This window comes from Tetrao urogallus (assembly GCF_951394365.1).
Source record: "Tetrao urogallus genome assembly, chromosome: 1".
Taxonomy (NCBI): domain Eukaryota; kingdom Metazoa; phylum Chordata; class Aves; order Galliformes; family Phasianidae; genus Tetrao; species Tetrao urogallus.
Window position 1 is genome coordinate 9,995,890 of NC_136813.1, and position 18,994 is coordinate 10,014,883.

Here is an 18,994-nt window from a genome sequence, read left to right on the forward strand (position 1 = left end):
ATTCTTGTGATAAAAGCACAGCATTTTGTTGTTTCTGCAGCATGTAGAAGCCCACCTTTAGCACTGTACAGAGTCCGGAAGTCCTCTGTGTTTTCATTCTCTGTGAGAGCTTATGATGAGAAATCTGAAGCACTATGATTTCTGTTTTCCTCCCACAGATTGTTGATGGCAAACTGTGGTTCCAGTTGGACTGTGGGACCGGCCCGGGGATCCTGGGAATTTCTGGCAGGGCTGTCAATGATGGCAGCTGGCACTCAGTTTTCCTGGAGCTGAATCGCAACTTCACGAGCTTGTCCCTGGACGACAGCTATGTGGAGCGCCGCAAAGCCCCCCTCTATTTCCAGACCCTCAGCACGGATAGCTCTGTCTATTTTGGAGCACAGGTGCAAGTGGATAACGTCCGCAGCCTGACCGACAAGAGAACCACGCAGGTCTTGAGCGGCTTCCAGGGCTGCCTGGATTCAGTCGTGCTAAACAACAACGAGCTGCCGCTGCAGAACAAGCGCAGCAGCTTTGCAGAAGTGGTTGGCTTGACGGAGCTGAAACTCGGCTGCGTGCTGTACCCCGACGCGTGCGAACGGCATCCCTGCCAGAACGGCGGCACCTGTACCAGCGTGCCATCTGGTGGTAAATGTTTTGCATTGCTTTATGGGTTTTCCCTCTCGTTTTCCTCTACAATTTATTGTTGGAAATGGTTTTATGCAGCAGCCTGCTTGAAAAAATCTCGTGAACTCTATAAAGCTCAGATAGGTATTGCAAATTGTGTAAAAGCTGTTTGCTCTATAAATAATGGTGAAACCGTGCCCCTTCTCGTTGCATTAATGTTCCAAAAGGAAATTGATTTATTGACTGTTAGGATAATCTTATTTCTATAGAAACCAATAGAATTAGAATTACTGTAATTCTCAGCTGGATTTTACGGGACCATTTACAGCGGCGAAGGTTATACACAAAGATGGTGATTTTGAACATCCATCACTGATGCAATGGTACTGTTGCCCTTCTCTGTTTCTGAAGCTGTCACAAATAATTACTGAGCTGTCTACAAACACCTTGGTCCTTTTGTGAGTGAGTAATTTGATTCCATGTCTGCATGTAGAAGAGAGAGTCTACACCATTATAAACCCCTTGAAGTGTACTTACAGCTTCCTTGGAAGCCTGGGTGCTTCAAGGTCCAATATCAAAGTTTATAGGGCATTGATTTAAATGGTGCTAGAGTTTCTTATCCAGTGGTGGCATGTGTAATCTGGTTTTAGTGACTCACTGTCTAGCAACCTAATGTAGTAAACTAGTAAACTAATTGAATGTAGTAGAACCAGTAGTAAAATAATCTGGTGCACAACATACCCCAACCATAAGAACATCTTAGTGGGAAAACAGCAAATGACGTACATATAGGACCTTTCTTGTAGGGCTGTTCTATTTCTGCCCCCTTTCCTACATTGCAGAAAGCATTGTTCATCTTTTCTGGCAAGCTAAAATTTAGCCATAGTGAGCTGGCAAAGTTCGACACTCCCCATGTCCTAATTAGGACATTTTTTCAGTCCAAAAAAAAAGTAGCATTGTCAACAGGGAGACCTTCTGCAAGCACAGAGCTTTCCTTTCACTTATTTTTGGCATTTTAGGTCATGTGTCCACAGGGAAAATGCATTTTAATTATTATCCAGGCCTTTCTGCTTAACTGTGTCTATGTAGTTCCCTCATTTGTTTTTCAGTTGTTTTCAGTTTTCATAGAATCAAAGAATCACAGAATGGCCCAGGTTGGAAGGGACCTCAAGGATCATGAATCTCCAACCTCCCTGCTGCATGCAGGACCACCACCTCCCCATTTAATACTAGACCAGACTGCCCAGGGCCCCATCCAACCTGGCCTTGAACACCTCCAGGGATGGGGCATCCACAACATCTCTGAGCAGCTGTTCCAGCACCTCACCACTCTCATAGTAAAGAACTTCCCCTAGAGTTCTCTTATTTCCCTTCTGGTTCCCCAGGGGCAGGTGGTTTTCTGCACTCACTCTCTTGCACTACCTCTTAGTTGAGAGTTAGGCTGTTACCTGTGATGTCTTTGAATCCAGTGGTCCTGGAGGGAGTTGCAGGATGTATTCCCAGTCCTCCCATGCCACCATGTGCTGGCACCAGCGTCTTCAGAGATCTAAACAGATTTTTGGTGCCTAACCTGCACAGTACTTTTAACTGGGATATTTTTATGAAGGTGCACTTCACAGAACTGTGTCTATTTTCTTAAACTTCAGAACATTTTAATTTAGTTTTCAGAGCCAAAATCTTGTGAGATTCTGAGCAAAACCAACTGTGAGATGTTTTGTGTCTTTATAGACTTAAGGTCCAACACCATGGATTTTCAGATGCTGGATCTCAGCTCACTTCTCTTCTGGATGCTTGGCTTCGATTCAGCCACCTCTTCTTCAATGGCAATGTTACGTAAAGATTACGTAAATCGCTCGGAAATACATCTGTTCCATGTATATGGACGTAGTGTGGCTTTGATTGACTCCATGCTTAATAAATGAGGATAACCATTCCTCAAGCCATCATCCTAGGAAGCATGAGAACAGCTCTTTGTGTTGAATTTGTTTGAGCCTATTTACGATATTGCTCAATGGTCTCATGATGAGTAAATCAAAACCTTTCTAAGGAACTGTTTCACAGTTTCACAGCAACTGAATTTTTCCCAGCACCCTCTGCTTGCTATTTCACACTGGGGGGAGCAGTAGGATGGGGAAACCTGAAGGTTGGGCAGACTCTTGAAAATGGACCCATTTTGTTACTGGAATGGGCAGGCACGGTTCTCATGTCAACATAATTTGCTGCTGGAACACAGTCACGGAGCTGATTTAACTTGCCTTGCCTTCCTGCCTCGGCGAGGGGCATGTGCCCTGTGGGGATGTTTCGGCTGCCTGCCGCTCCAAAATCTGTTTGCTGTTTTTACTGCCTCAGCAGTGTATGTAAATACAAGGTTGTTATAAAGCCATAATTCTAGCGCAATGGGCCCTGACTGTATGTTGGCAGATCTGTAGCCCAGCCCCTTAGAAGTCGTGAGCAGCTTTGTTTCCACCAAGCAAAACAACTCTGTTGATAGTGTCCTGCATGCACAAAAAGATCCTGTAATTAAATGCCATAGAGCCCAACAGCACTGCAAATGCTGGTTATGGAGCCACAAATTGCACTGTGCATTTAAGAATCGCCTGACATGCTTGGTGACATAGATGTTAGCAGATGGATTTTATTTTAAAAAGGATAAATTTAATCAATCTTTATTTTTTATCTTAAGAATGGAAATAACAGGTTTTGGGGAGAAAATAGATACTTAAAATGTCCAGCAGAAATCTCATCCCCAGTCCCTGGGCCTTTGAAAGGTTCAAGGTCTCTTTCCTAATGCTTTCACAGAATCATAGAATCATAGAATGGTTTGAGTTTGAAGGAATCCTTACGGACCATCTAAGTCCAACCTCCCTGCAATGAGCAAGGCCACCTACAGCTCCATCAGATGCTCAGAGCCCTATCCAGCCTGACCATGGGTGTCTCCAGGGATGGGGCATCCATCACCATTCTAGGCAGCCTATACCAGTGCCTCAACACCCTTATAGTAAAAAAAAAATTCTTCCTTATCTCCAATTTAAATCTCTCTTTTAGTTTGAAATTATTTCCCCTCTTCCTATGATTCCTTCCTTTGATATGATATTTTCCTCCTGTTAAACTTTTTGGAGTATTATGGTTCTTTTCCTAAACAGCGAGTGTTTGGAATGATAGCAGGATTTCTTTTAATAAATCAGTCCTTTAATTTGAATTTTACAGAGCAGATTTCATATACGGTTAACATCCTTTCTCTTAAAAAACCCTACTGTGCTTTACAAGGAAATTAAGAGAGAGAAAAAGAAAGCTCAGATTTGTAGCTAACTTTAAAAGAAAACAGTCAAACAAAGGCTACCCAACATTATAGCATTAAAGTTGCTGGCTACATGCCAGAAATCAAAGGGCCAGTGTCTAATTTAAACACAATTTACATAAATCGATCATCTAAAATACAATCTCGGTAATAGCATTCCTGTTGTCAGATCTTCCTTTCAGTGGAAATGCCTACTGTTCACCATTAATAAAAAGCTGCCTCTGAGTGCTTTTTACTGTGCAGCTATGGAAATAGGGTAACATTATGGCCCTGGATGGGGAATTGTTAAAGTGGTGCTTTGTGTGCACTAGGAGCGTGAACGTCTTGTAACAGGAGAACAAAACTGCGATCTCAGCCTGCAAGAGGATGCACAGATAGTTCAGATGCTCATCACTGAGAGGCTGTGGAGTCTCCTTCTTGGAGATACAAAGCAGTCAGCTGGGCAAGGCCCTGAGCAGCCTGCTGTGGGTGCCCCTGCTGGAGCTGGGCTTGGAACGCATGAACTCAGAGGTCCCTGCCAACAACAGCCATGCAGTGAGAGCATGTAAGAGCTTCTCTGCTTCCATAATTTGGGTTCTGGACCAGCAGAGTTACCATGACATGAGTTGCACTGATGTGTTTCCACAAGTCTGAATCAAATCCTATGTCAGCAGTAGATGTCCAGTGCTGTCAGTGGTTATAAAGCTGAGGCAGGGCACAGTGTGCCCAGGGAGCCCACAGGGACATCTCATGCATGGTTAAAAGAGCCTGAGAAAGGGGGAAGAGCACTCACCAGGATTGTTCCTGACAGCTCAGGAGACTGCTAGCAGGAGGAGATTTCAGCTTAAGGACAATTTTCTTGGAGACATTGGAAACCACAGTCCTGAAATACAGACCACATTCTTGCAGATTTTCAGTCCTTATCCTCAAGTGTGGGTCAATAAAGTTATTTTTAAAGAAAGCTGTTAGTATTTTGAAGCTTGACAAACAACCTCATGTTCTTTAAATGGCTTGTCTCTTTGGACTAAAATTTCCAAAGAAAACTCAACCAAGTGTTTAAAGTGTGGTTAAGCTGTAAGCAGTTGAATGTGAGGTCTTAAAAAGGGAAATGTCACACAACCTTAATGACAGAGTGATGTTACCAATTCTGCCAATAATAAATGTATGTTTATCTGCTTGAATAACAACATGAGCAGTCACAGCAATAGAAAGCTTTACTATAATCAAATCTGAGTCTTTTGCCAAGCTTTTCAGCCACGGAGAGAAACCTCATGCTTGTAAATCCTGCAATTAGAAGTGTAGTTACTTCCTTTTAATGTAATCAGTCCTATATACATCTGGCTTTGATTGAAGTAAATGGCTTATATAAGTGGGCAATTTTATTTGAATATGAGACATTTCAGCAAAAGTATCTAGCAAGTCAAGGACTGAGGGCAGGGAGTCAGGACAGAAAGTCATTGCTTTCCCCTCTCATTTTTCCTTTCTCTTATTTTTTTATGAGTTAAAGTGCAATGAGAGAGAAAAAAAAAAAAGCAACATGGCACTTAGGTGATTTTAATGCACGCTTTAAAGCATGTTGGCTACATTAACACACAGGTGTTTCTGAGGACTAGGTAGTTTGCAAGAGTGACAGGGAAAAACTGGGCGTATTACTGCTGTAGCTGTGAACTGACCAGGTCTTAAGTGTACTCTCAGTGTCATTTTTTTTCAAACACACACAGACCAGCATACTGTAATGCAAGCATACCAAATGTGCATTAGTTCATTTTTAAAGGTTTTTTTAGAAATTTTTTTGTTTTTTAATCTTACTTACAGCTATGCTTTTTAGAGATTTGGATTTAGATTCACAGTTTCAAAGCAAATATACACCAACCCTTTTATAGAAAGCACCAGTTTCCTACCAACTTGTAGCATAAGGCAGTGATCATCTCTTTGAAGATACGTTAAATCTGAAGTGGCAGGAATACATATGGCTGAAGAACACACAGCTCTTAAAGCTGGCCAGGTATGTCTCTTAGCACACCAAAACATAAGTGCTGGAATGGACGGTTTCCACCTGCAGCTTTCTCATCACTTAACTCAACATGAGATGATGTGTGAGCAGGGCCAAGGGCAGGCCTGTTCCTTGACATCGAGTTTGTCAGGGCTAGTGGCACAGCAGGGAAAGAAACTACATGGGGAGATCAAATGCAAAAGCCTAGCACATAGCAAATAAAAGCCAGCTCCTCTTGCGTGTGGTGGATAGAATCAGGAGCATACACATGTTCAAAAAAAGAATTGGCAGCAGTTAGGAGCATCCTCTTCGATAAAGCCAAGTAAACCTGAGGATAGATAGGCATTCAGGTGCTCAGGCTGGGAATTCTACCAACAGGGATGTTCACTGCAAAACAGCATTCCATCTGCTGATGGCACAGAGCCTCTCTTTTGCCACTGTCATTGCTGTTAAGTGCCAAGCAAACATAGGTACAGACAGGAAGCCTGTGCAGTGTCCTCAATTTCAGCATGTTGCTCTTTGGTAAGGTCTGGGCTGAAAAAGCCCTTCTCTTCTTGTCACTTTATATGACTGAGAGAAACAAACCAAGAAGTCAAGAGGACAAGCCAGAGTCAAGTCAAATCTAGTCAAAAAAATATGAGGACATCCTCTGGAGTCAGACAATATGGCACAGCTGCTTAGGAGGATTGAGTGAAAGAGCGTGGGAGAAACCTATCAGATCACCCAAGATGGTGTATAGGCATTAGAGAGCCATGTCTATGGAAGTGTGAGTGGTGAGGCCTTAGAGAACCAGAATTGCTTTGGGTGGGGTTGAGCTAGAAGGCACACATCAGGAGTGCAGATAACCTGATCCTAAAACCCTGAAACATTTGCACAGAGGGTGTTGAGTCCTCAGTGCCATTTCTCTCCACAAACCCACTGCCAATTGCTCCTTAGGGCTTGTTAATATACATATGGCCAAATTGGGCAGTGTCATTGCTCATTGCTTATGGTTCCTTAGAGTCGGCTGTTCAAAGAATCGTAGAATCTTAGAATCCTAGAATCATTAAGGTTGAAAAAGACTTCTAAAATCATTTAGTCCAGCCATCCACTTGCCACCAGTGTTGCCCACTAAACCATCACAGAATCACAGAATAGTAGGGGTTGGAAGGGACCTCCAGAGATACCATGTCCCTCAGTGCCACAGCTTATTGAACACCTCCAAGGACGGTGACCCCATTACCTCCCCAGGCAGCCTGTGCCAGTGCTGTTAACTGGGAGAAGAGACTGACCTCCCATCACCACAGCCTCCTGTCTGGGAGTTGTAAAGAGTGATAAGATCTCCGCTGAGCCTCCTCTTCTCCAGACTGAACAATCCCAGTTTCCTCAGCCTCTCCCCATTACACTTGTGCTCCAGACCCTTCACAGCTTCACTGCCCTTCTCTGAACACGCTCCAGGGCCTCACTGTCTTCCTTTTGTTGGCACAGACTGTTGTGACACAAACCAAGGGTGCGTTGGCCCTATCCCAACAGTGCTGCAGATGTATTTATCATACCTTCCTGTCTTTTTCCAGTGGTTCCTTTTGAAGCCACACAGCAGTGACAGCACAAGATTTGCTGCACTGGTATCAACATTTTTCAGGATCAATATGCAAAATGAAATATTCATCTCTCTAGAAGGGAATGCAGATGACTGTATGATCTTAAATGTTGAAGAATTTCCAAGACTTCCATTGTCTTCATTGTGAACAGGAACAGCCCTAGATAGTTTGAAAGAGGAATTTTCCTACTGAGAGGGCAGGGGCACTTGGTCCCCTGTACTCATCTTTGGGCATGGGAATTTTGCATATTACTCTTGCATTAAACAGATGGGAAGAAATGCATGATACTTTACCTAGATATTAAATTAAATATGTAATAAAAATTCTTTGTTAGACCTAGGATTCATCCCCAACAAAAAGGTTTCTTTAGGAATGCTCGTTGTCTACAGCCATATGGCCACAATGTGCAGCACGAGGTGACATTATAGCCTCTCCTGAGATGTTTGGAAAGGAATGAAAGGTCTGGAAATCTGCTGGCCTAGTCGATAGATGCTGTGAACTGAGCCTTTGTGTCAGCTCTACTCCATGAATTTTGACATATGCTTTGCTGAGCTGGAGTTCTCCCAAGTGAATGTTTTGCAGCTCTGATTGTGTGTCACAGGAAAGTTCTGTGTCTTTTGCCAGTGGCTTAGAGTAAAAAGGTGTGTGGCAGTGCTTCTAATGGGAAGAGAAGTCAGAGATAAATACTGAAATTCAACACTGACTTTTATTGCCTTTTTCATTCCTAACTTCGTTGCCTTTTTTATTATTAACTTTGATCCCCAGACTTAGAAACTACACTGAATACTGTACTATAGAAACTATACTGAATATTTTAGCTGCCCAGTATCTGATTGTGTTCCAAAATCATAGAATCATAGAGTCAGCAGTGTTGGAAAAGACCTACAAGATCATTTAGTCCAACCATCCACCTATCCCCAGTAGTTCTCTCTAAACCACGTCCCTCAACACAATGTCTAAATGTTCCTTGAACACGAACAGGGTCAGTCACTCCACCACCATCATTAAGTCAAATTCAGTCCAAAATGTTGGCTTTCATAAGTAACTTCTCATTTTTGTTTTGTTCATACATCACCCAGCAGACCTTGGACCCATCTGGAGTATTCAGTTTTAGCTCCTCGTGATACAAAATGCTAATTGAAATTAGTGCATCTTGATTATAGATACCTGTCAATAATAACGATGAATAAACCCATCCTCCTTCTATATTTAGTGGAAAAAGGATTTTTTTTAGTCAAATCAATATTTCTCAGGCTGCCTGCAGTGAATAGATGTAACAGAACGTATTACACAGCAACAATCCAGAGCTTAACTCAGTGCAGCTGAAACAAATGTAAGATGTGAAAAGACAATTATTTGAAGACTTTGGTGTTCCAGTAATTGCCAGTTAGTAACCTAGGTGCAGGAAGCTTGTTTTTAAAATAATTTTAAAGCTATATAGTTTTCAAATGCCAATTATTGGATAGTTAGAAAAACAGATCTATTCTGCTATTATATAAAGCAACATATATGTTGCTGAATAAAATGTTTGAAAATTTTCATTTCAGTTAATAAGAACATAAAAGTACACAAAAACATTACTGTAAATTTTTCGACCATAGATGTCACTGTTCAGTCATAAAATGGAGCAATGAAACAGCCTCTCTTATTCATGCAGTGATTTCTACCTCAAGGATTTCTAGATCAGGTGTTTTATCAAGTAGCAATAAATATTTTGTAGGAATGGCATCAAAATGCCTGGTGCAGTCGCTGTTTTGTAATTCTTCAGTCCCAGCTCTCTACAGGTCTAAAAAGCCATTTATACATTCGTATTGTCTGAGTGAGTATGTGTAAGACAGCAAAATAATCCTGTCTTGCTGGTGCTGATCAAGTAAGCTTTCTAGGAACCCTTGCAGTGCAATCATCTCTTAATTCTGTAACCTTAAAATAGCAGTGCTTTTATCCCCCTTTTTGTAGTAGGACAACCAAACAGCATGGTATCTGATTATCTACTTTATTTATCTTCAGCTAGATGGGTTTGAAATCTTGACTGAATGAGCCAGTAAGTCTGTTTCTAAGTTTCTTTGCTAGAGCAAAGAACTCTCATGAATTCTCATGAAAGAATTCAATTAGCGTAACTGAACAAGTCAAAATGAACCAGACAGAACATAAAAGATGTGGCAGTTCTAATGCAGAATTGCTTTTGCCTCATGCCACCACTGCACTGTCTCTGTGAAATTCTTTTTCTCATAAATGTGCTTGAAATTTCCTGCCTCAGTTAGTAGAACAGTGTGTTTTAAAATGCATACATATCTGTATATATATATATAAAAGTATATATATATACATATATATATTTCAAAAGTATAGATATATGGATTTCAACTGTATTAACAGCAGGAAAATTCCTTGTTCTAGTTGATTAAGATGCCATATTTAGTACATTGCTTTGATATGTGAACCACATAAGTGGAGCTTGAATCTTGCCTACACATCTGTTGGGACATTTTGATTTTGTAAGTGGTTGTTCCTTGTTCTTTTCAAGTGAAAAAAGACTCAGATTTCAACACTTAGTTCTAACACAATATGAAGACATGCACTGTCTCACTGGATTTCTTTATGACCTTAAATAAAGGATTTATTAATGGCAAATCACAAGGAGAAGAGAATGAAACAGATAGTAATTTGCTACTTGGGGGAGTGCACCAGTAGTTTCAGGAAATGTTTCTGACTCATGTTGTCCTTTGCTGGCAAGGAGCATGGAAGTACTTTGGTCCCCTTCAGTCCCCTACTTAAGTGGTGTGATGGCTGATTTATTGCAGCTAGTAATTAATCATAGAATCATAGAATCATAGAATCACAAGGTTGGAAACGACCTATAAGATCATCCAGTCCAACCATCTCCTCATCACCATTGCCACCACTAGTACTAAACCACATCACGCAGCACGTCATCCAGATGCCTCTTGAACAATTCCAGGGACGGCGACTCCACCACCTCCCTGGGCAGCCATTCCAGTGCCTGACCACTCTCTGAGAGAAGAAGTTCTTCCTTATGTCTAACCTAAGCCTCCTCTGATACAACTTGCAGCCATTGCCCCGTGTCCTGCTCATTGCCTGGGAGAAGAGGCCAAATCCCTCTTCACCACAACCTCCCTTCAGGAAGTTGTAGAGTGCAATGAGGTCTCCCCTGAGCCCCCTCTTCTCCAGAATGGGTCTCCTAATAGCAGAAACTGCATTCAATGAGCTCTGATTAGGGGTGGCAGTCCCCTGTTCAGCTAGTGTTACAAAGCCCATGGTTCATGCCTGGATGATGCACTTTATGAAAGAGTTAAATATCATAGTCAAGTGTGTTATTATTAAGATCTCAGCTGATATATTTGATCTTTGATGTGTGGGCTGCCACTATTGGAAGATATGGTCCTTCTTTTCAAAAAAAAAGGGAGATGCTTCACTGATCTGGAACATTTACTGCAGCCAAGTCCACGGGGGGCATTTATTCTTATTGGAATCACGGTGATTGGAATAGTTGGGGCTGCAGAGATTCCACTGGTCCCTGGTTGTATTACATGAGCTCCAATCACCCCACATTCCAGATAAGCAAATGCTGCACTGGAGTTAGTGTGGACCACACTAGAATGAGCATAAGCATCTCTTTTCCCCTACAGTACAATAAATTTTTTTGTAGTAAATTAGCCAAGTAGATTCCCCTGCTTCTAGATAACAGGGGATGGCTTCTGATGTATTTCTTTGTGTCCTTCACCTCCCAGGCTACCAGTGCAATTGCCTCTCACAGTTTACTGGAAGAAATTGTGAATCAGAGATCACAGCCTGCTTCCCAAATCCATGCCGGAATGGAGGCTCATGCGATCCCATTGGCAATGCTTTCATCTGCAACTGCAAAAATGGTCTGACTGGAGTAACGTAAGTAAACTTTCCTAAATGGACAATCAAAGCATTTTAATTGAGTGGTGGAGTTTATTTTTTTGACTGGGTGCTTTGTATCCAGCTAAGGGACATGATTTAGTGATGGGACCCCGTAGGTCAGGTTGGCAGTTGGGCTTGATGATCTCGAAGGTCTTTTCCAACGTAGACAATTCTATGATCTCCTTGCAAAAAACAACCCGACACTTGGAATCAAGTCCAAGCTAATGAAAGATGAGAAATCCATAAGGCTTTCTGAATCCAGCTCTGAAGCTACTGTTTCAGATGTGATCTCCAAATGAAATATGGATCTCACTAAGATGTGATCTTGCTGAGATATGACACATGAGTCATTCCATGAATCCTGTGGAAGCTGATCTGTAATATTTTCTTTTTGAGAATGGATCAATTATTTAGGACTAGCTTAAAAGCCTAACTTATTGCATTCAGTTTTAAAATTCAAACCTTGATAAGAAACTTGGTATAGAAACTTGTCCTATGCTTTTTTCTCATTTCCCCTGTCTGTTTGCACTTTTTGTTTTGTTTTACTTTTTTTTATCACCTGCTTTTCTTCCCTGTTCTCTCTGTTTAGGGTTCCTGTGATTACGTTTTTCCCACTTCTCTGATATTTATTCATTTCATCTCTAGCCTTAAATCTATTTTAAAACTCAGTATATTCCCCTTTTCTCTCAAAGTAGTAACCTATGAATTTTTTATTACTTATTTTCAGCTCTGTTTTTTCCGTGGATCCTCTTGATAACTGTATTGAATCCCATGTGTTGGTCCAAAAATGATATAAAAGTGATCAGATCTTCTGTTATGTTCTGTGAGCCATCTTAGGATCAAAGAGCCTTTACCTATGAAATGCTTTAAACTTTTATTTCCTTCGTGACATTTTCATTTTATTATGTTAAAAAGCTATGGAATACCTGCAGAAAAAGAAATCAAATGCCATTAATTAATATGATAATAATATGATAATAACATGATAATTGGCCAAGCACCAGCAAGGTGCTCGTTGCAGTTGTACCACTTTGAGAAGTCATTACCTGGAAGCTGGGCTGTTTGCAATCTCCAAACTCCGTGTTCTCCTTTTCTCCTTTTAAGGTGTGAAGAAGACATCAATGAGTGCGAAAGAGAAGAATGTGAAAATGGTGGTTCCTGCGTGAACGTATTTGGTTCATTTCTGTGCAACTGCACGCCTGGCTACGTGGGGCAGTACTGCGGTCTTCGCCCTGTGGTGGTTCCCAATATACAAGCGGGGCATTCGTATGTCGGCAAGGAAGAGCTGATAGGAATAGCTGTGGTTCTGTTTGTCATATTTGTGTTGATCGTCCTTTTTATAATTTTCCGCAAGAAAGTGTTCCGGAAGAACTATTCCCGCAATAACATCACGCTGGTACAGGATCCAGCCACTGCCGCCCTGCTCAACAAGAGCAATGGCATCCAGTTCAAGAACATCAGGAACAGCGGGGACAGCAGGAACATCTACCAGGAGGTTGGGCCTCCACAGGTCCCTGTGAGGCCGATGGCCTACACCCCGTGCTTCCAGAGTGACTCGCGGAATAACCTGGACAAGATAGTGGATGGGCTTGGCGTGGAGCACCAGGAGATGACAACATTTCATCCCGAGTCCCCCCGGATCCTGACAGCCAGGCGGGGTGTGGTGGTGTGCAGTGTGGCTCCCAACTTGCCCGCAGTATCTCCCTGCCGCTCCGACTGTGACTCCATCAGGAAGAGCACGTGGGATGCTGGAACGGAAAGTAAGTGCTGCATGCTGCTGCCTCTCTTCTTACCATAGGTATAGGTTCCTCACAGGCTGCAGCAGGCACAGCTATACTTAATGCTCTAACTTGAAGGCTAATGCATTTTAAATTTTGATTAACACTAGGCACACAAAACATCTCCTTACATGCACTAAATGTGACCAAACGCATTATTTGCTTGTTTGAAAAGCACAGATAAGCACTCTGAGCACTTGTTCTTCAAGTGATACAATGCAGTCATCTTTCTATTGGGGAAGAAAAGATTGAGGCAGAATTCTCAAACTCCACTCAGTCTGGGCGTTTGGTCTCCCAGGGGAGTTAACATTTTAAAACTTTCTACAAGAAGAAATTCTATTTTGCAAGGGAGATATTCACCAATATATTCTCTAATTCCAGTGTCAATGAAATGAAGCAGGAAATCAAGCCCCACTTAGAGGATCACCCTTCCAGTTTATTACATTCTCATCTGCATTCTGTATCAGAGTGATCACAAATTTTTTCATCCTCACAGCTACGCTGTTTCTGCTCTGATGGTTTCTCAACAGCTTAATATAGTGTCTATTTTCATTCCTGGACGAGTTGCTGGAGATACAGCAAGCCTCAAGTATTCTCTTATAGCAAAACACCAGTTTGCTGAGCCAGAGTTAAGGCCCTGTGCTGTCCATCCTGGAGAATGCTCCATACGGACTGAGATGCTTGCTTTAGCAGAGCACAGGGCTTCTTTCTTTACTTAGTCATGTTTTCTCTTTTAGGCAACATTTTCTACTGGGTGTTCAACCCCACAGCAACACAACTTTGAGCAGATCTATCAACAAAAATACACAGTCCAGGAAATTTTTTAGCACTGCTGTTTTAGGCATAAGAACAGAGCAACAAGGAGATGAACTCTCCACAGTGCCTCACATCCGACATGCACGTTTTCAGCTAAGGCAGCATATTAGTCTTCAAGTGAAAAACAGGGATTAATTATTATTCCTTTGGGATGTGTTTTACTGTTGCATTGTGGTTGACCTTTAACCATTAAATACAGTCTTGCTGATTTAAAATATCAGCATGTAAGCCACCACGCGTGTTGTGTGATTCCTTGGGTGTTCTTACCACAGACACTGGTATCTGCATGAATTTCTGCACAGCATGAGGTCATGCCATGGGGATGGGCCTCAGCTGTCACTGAGAGGGAAGCAGTGCAGCTTCATTACTGCAGCACTTACTCCACCTACTCCGTACCCTGCTTCTCAGCAGGACTAAATCAGCTGTTACTATACGCAGGTGCCCCATGCTGGGTAGAAATATCTACAGATAGCAAATAGAGGGCTGTACTTAGGTGGATTGACTGCTTGCAGCACCTGAGCTTGTTCATTCATAATTAACTAAGGCATCTATCTCAACTCTTGCTATGGATGATATGTTTTCCTTATTATCACTTACAGAATGTTTGAATGTGTGTGTTTGATCACATGAGAATTTACATCACAGGCTGCAGTTATATGCTTAAACTGGAGACAAATTGACAAGACTGAATGTCCATGATGAAATGCATAAATCCACTCTACATCAGTGGTGGATCCAAGGGCTGTTGATGTAAAGATGCCCAATCTTCACTGGGCTTTGTATGAGCCTCTAATGTGACTCTCAAATTGGGAAATGAACAGTAAAGATAAATGTATCTGTAATCTCTTGTATAAGATGTTTATACCATATTTGTAAAGTCATCAGTTTTCTTGCCACTGAGACTACACCGGGTCCAAAAGGCAGTACTGACTGCAGGTGTTTATTCCTTGATAGCAATGGTGTCAGCTGCTCAGAAGCTTCAAACACTTCAAAAGTCATTAGCTGCCTTCATCGCCAGTGGCTCATTTCCTCTATCTGGAGGAAATATTTTTATTCTGACAATAACAAGAGAAGGCTATCTGTTGGCTCTGTGGTACAAGTAGGCAAATATGCATACCTATAGAGTACCGTTTTGCTTTGTTTTTGCTGTCAATGAAGGTAAAGGGGTTGATGACGCTGAAGAAGTGACCTGTTTTGCAGGAAGTAATAAAGGCAGCAACTCTGAAGTGCAGTCCCTCAGCTCCTTCCAGTCTGACTCCGGTGATGATAATGGTAAGAAATTATTTTATTTTTATTATGCTGGGGACAAAGGGATTTAACTCTCTTTATAAAAACAATTAGGTGACATCTAGAAAACCCTTTAATGATGCTGAAAGTCAGAAAGTTCTGTATTCAAACCTTCATTTTGTGGCCACTTTTTAAATTAGTAGTACATGGTTGAAATCTTGATGGACGGAGCCATTACATCAGTACCAAGCTTTACTCTGAATTAGAGTTAGGACACAGCAGACTCACGTTGTTAAAATAGAAGCTGACTAATAGGTAGCAACTTAAGCTGTAGATGTTCTATCTTCTTCCCTCTTGGAAGAGGATGACTTTCATGTTTCATCAGTCAAATCAAAGGGAATTTCTCTACAGTTTGCCAGGTCTCATTCACAGTCCCAGCAAAACTCTGCAGGCTCTCAGCATGCAACAATGAGCGGATGAGGCAGCCCCTGGTGGCTTGGCCTCTCCCTGGCAATCACAGTTCAGCGAACAATAGAGCACCATTAAATCCTTGCTCTGTGCGTGTTAGTTGTCCTACATCATTATCTCAGTAGGTGACGTGGGCAGAGCCATACACAGCCAGAAAGCAGCACACAAAGTCAGATCAAACCCTTGTTCCAAGGCCTGTGTATGTGGAGCAGTGGTGCTGAGAAAAGCCAAGATGTTTCTGCCAGGGAGAGATGATGGTTGTCAGGGAAGCCTCATTGAGATACGCATAAAAGATTAGCACAAAGAAATTGCACTTGGGTTCCTCAGACACCAGTTAATGAACTGTCGGAGGCTCAGCTTCTCAGTCGTGTCACGCAGCTTTCCCTTAGGTACTCCTGAATGTTGGAAAATGCACTTAAAGGGAAGGGCACTTGCAGATGCTTTTGGTTCAGCTGTGACTGAAGCACTGTGAGCATTTTTGTCGCACTTCTCAGGGCTTTTTTGTGCTCCCCCTCAAAAAAAAAAAAGTTAAATACTTTTATGATATTATTGTTACCATAATAATTATTCATGTGTTCTTGTGTGGCACATGGTAACTTTTTATATCCCTCACATTCTAATTAGGCTTTTCATCGCATTTCAGTCACTGGCATAATATCCACTGAAGCTGAATGTGCCCGCTCCTTTTTTGTGAAAGCTACATTTAAAATATAGTCTTTAAAGACAACAATTCTAGTTCTAAGAGAATGAGGGAAGTAGTTTAAATCATCTGAATCATTCTGCAGAGGTCAATGCAAGACTGCACGCTCTGGTTTTCCTGCAACAGCAGGGTAGGTTTGCTGTAGCAGAGCCTAAAATACAAATACAGGTATAGGTAAGTGTTTGCACACACCCTGCTTGTACATAGGGGGTAATGGATATTCTTCCTGAAGCCATAAAAAGTAGTTAATGGTATTCCTTGTGATCAAAAAGCCCCAAACTTTTAGAGATTATAAAGAAAATGAAATAGAAGAATAAAAAGTCACTTGCTCTCAGCAATATAATACTTGCCAACTCACTTCAAAGACAAGTTGCAGGTTTCCATCATAAGGAATTTCAAAACAAAGGGGTGTGGCAAAAGCAGACATCTGGGTTATCATTTCACTGCCAGTGAATTGCTGATTGTGCGGGGTAGTCCAAGGGAACACTGTTTAAGATGCCAATTTTCTACCCCTGGGCAGTGCTGGATTTGGGTGTTCTCATGCACTGAACTGCCTGGGGTAGAAGTTTCCCTCCCTTCTGTGAAAATGCTCCTCACTGCTCTCACCAGAGACAGCCCATATCTGCCATGAAAACTTATACTGCCCTGTTTCTGATCTCATGTTTCCACTCCGTGTTGCCCAAGACTCCCAGATCTCTGGCAGCAGCACTGTTCTTTCTTTTCTCATTACCCGTTCCCATCTGGCTGACATTCTCAGTAGTGGAGGGATGGACAGACCTTCTTGGTGGGGTTCTTTTTGTCTCCAGCCCTTCCCTGTCATGTCTCGCTCACACCAGCAGCATGTGAAGAAGCCAGGAATGGTATGCGGCTGCATACTATGGACCTACTGCCAAGACAGGGGTTCCCTTAGCTCTGATGAGGCTTCTCTTGCATTTTTCAGCCACCCTCAACCTCTTTTTCGACCCACACAGAAACTACTTACATGGTGCCATTTAGTTTTCCATGATGTTTGTTATGCATTAGCCAATACGAGCCTCCTTTGTTTATACAATTACCAGTGCCACTGATGCCATAAACACAGTCAAAGACAGAATATGGTTCCTTTGGCTCATCAAGAATTTTTGCCAAGCTTTCACAAGGACTGAGGAAATTGGATGAGATTCTTGATCCTGTGCCCAAAATTCAAGTGGCCTCTGAATGTTAAATGTAGAGTGAAAAGTGCTATCACTGTTAACGTGCTTTTTTTTGACCTGTAAGTCTATTGACTGTGTGAAACAAAAATGTTATTTCCTGCCCAACATTTCTGGTTGCCTTCCTAGCCTGCTCCAAAGCAGTCAGAGTTTTCTTGTAATTAAGAGAGCAGAAAAGCCAGTACCAACTGAATTTAAAGGAAGCTCTCCCTCTGTTTTCACTGGGTTTTATCTCAAGTAGTCAAAGGCAAGGGTGTTACTTTGTCCAAAATCACCTACAAGATCACACACTGTGCCACTGTTTTATTCCATGTTAGAAGATTGTTTGGTCAATACAGATTATTTCAAGGGAAAAGAATATTTTGTAAAATAGCTGCAGAGGACACACGAGGCATTTGTGAAAATATTCTGTCAAGCAAAAGTCAAAATTTGAACCAAACCTATTTGACTCTGTTCTTCTAATTATAGCAGTGCTTCTTAATGTCCCAGAGATACTGCATTGCACAGCATGTAAGTAAATAATAAGTAAAACATTCCTCTTAGGAAATAGATGAAGCCCAGCACCTTTCAGATGGTGTGGTGGCATGAGGATGATGATTCCTTGGAGCACATACCATGGTCTCTGGAGACCTTTAAGCAAAAATGAATTAGAAATTAGTGTCAGGTAGACAAGATACTGCTGTGGTTAATTGAATCAGCTGGCCAGTCTGTTTGAATTTATGAAGTGATACACATCATGCCATACGCCTTTTCGGAAATGTTGGTTTGGAATTTATCTCCACTCTGAAAATGTATGGGGTTATCTGAAATGAAGTGTCCTGCAATCCACTGCATAAATCATGCATTGGTCAGCAGCCTTTTTTTTTTTTCCAATGTCAGTTCTGTCTGTTTGAGAGAATTTATTGTGGTAACATGACGTATGTTTTAAATACTAACCTGAAGCTGTCCTTCCCCTCCCTTTATTTTCTGCTTTCCCTCCCCTGCAAGCTTCCATAGTGACTGTCATACAGCTTGTCAACAATGTAGTTGACACTATAGAAAATGAAGGTATTTAATTTTTTTTCTTTCTTGTTATGCAACAATGCTTCTTGTTTTCATTGTGAAACATTCCAGCAGAACCTCACTAATCTAAACCAACCAGCAAACCTGCGCTGGGGATTGGGATTTGCAAATCAGCATGTTCACCAGCAAACCTGAAAGGGTGTTCTACAAGATATCTTTGGGTAACTGGAAGTGGTAGAAAAGGTATCAAGGCCATCATTATCTCTCGTTCAAGTCAATGATTTTGCTTGCTTAATTGCCATAGCCTTCAGAGAGCGTAGGATGAGGTTGACAATGAAGCCAAATCACTGAGATTATCCTATCTGCAGAGGTGAAGCAGAAGATGCCAAAAGGTATCTGTAAAGTATCCCAAACTGTGATTAAACTGGATTACACACTCCATTGGGACTAT

At 41.8% G+C, this 18,994-nt stretch overlaps 1 protein-coding gene across 4 annotated transcripts in view; it reads left to right on the forward strand.

Annotated features, from left to right (window-relative positions):
* The window catches only part of FAT3 (FAT atypical cadherin 3), a gene marked incomplete at both ends in the record, with an annotated part of 358,948 nt that overhangs the window by 336,671 nt on the left and 3,283 nt on the right, over positions 1 to 18,994 (forward strand). For 2 of the 4 annotated variants that reach the window (XM_079536455.1, XM_079536456.1), the window contains 5 exons: positions 159 to 627; positions 11,206 to 11,359; positions 12,467 to 13,122; positions 15,115 to 15,228; positions 18,529 to 18,588. In XM_079536455.1, the coding sequence (XP_079392581.1) occupies positions 159 to 627; positions 11,206 to 11,359; positions 12,467 to 13,122; positions 15,115 to 15,228; positions 18,529 to 18,588 (1,453 nt within the window). The remainder of the gene's footprint in view (positions 1 to 158; positions 628 to 11,205; positions 11,360 to 12,466; positions 13,123 to 15,114; positions 15,229 to 18,528; positions 18,589 to 18,994) is intronic. The other 2 variants (XM_079536457.1, XM_079536458.1) reach the window with 1 other exon arrangement.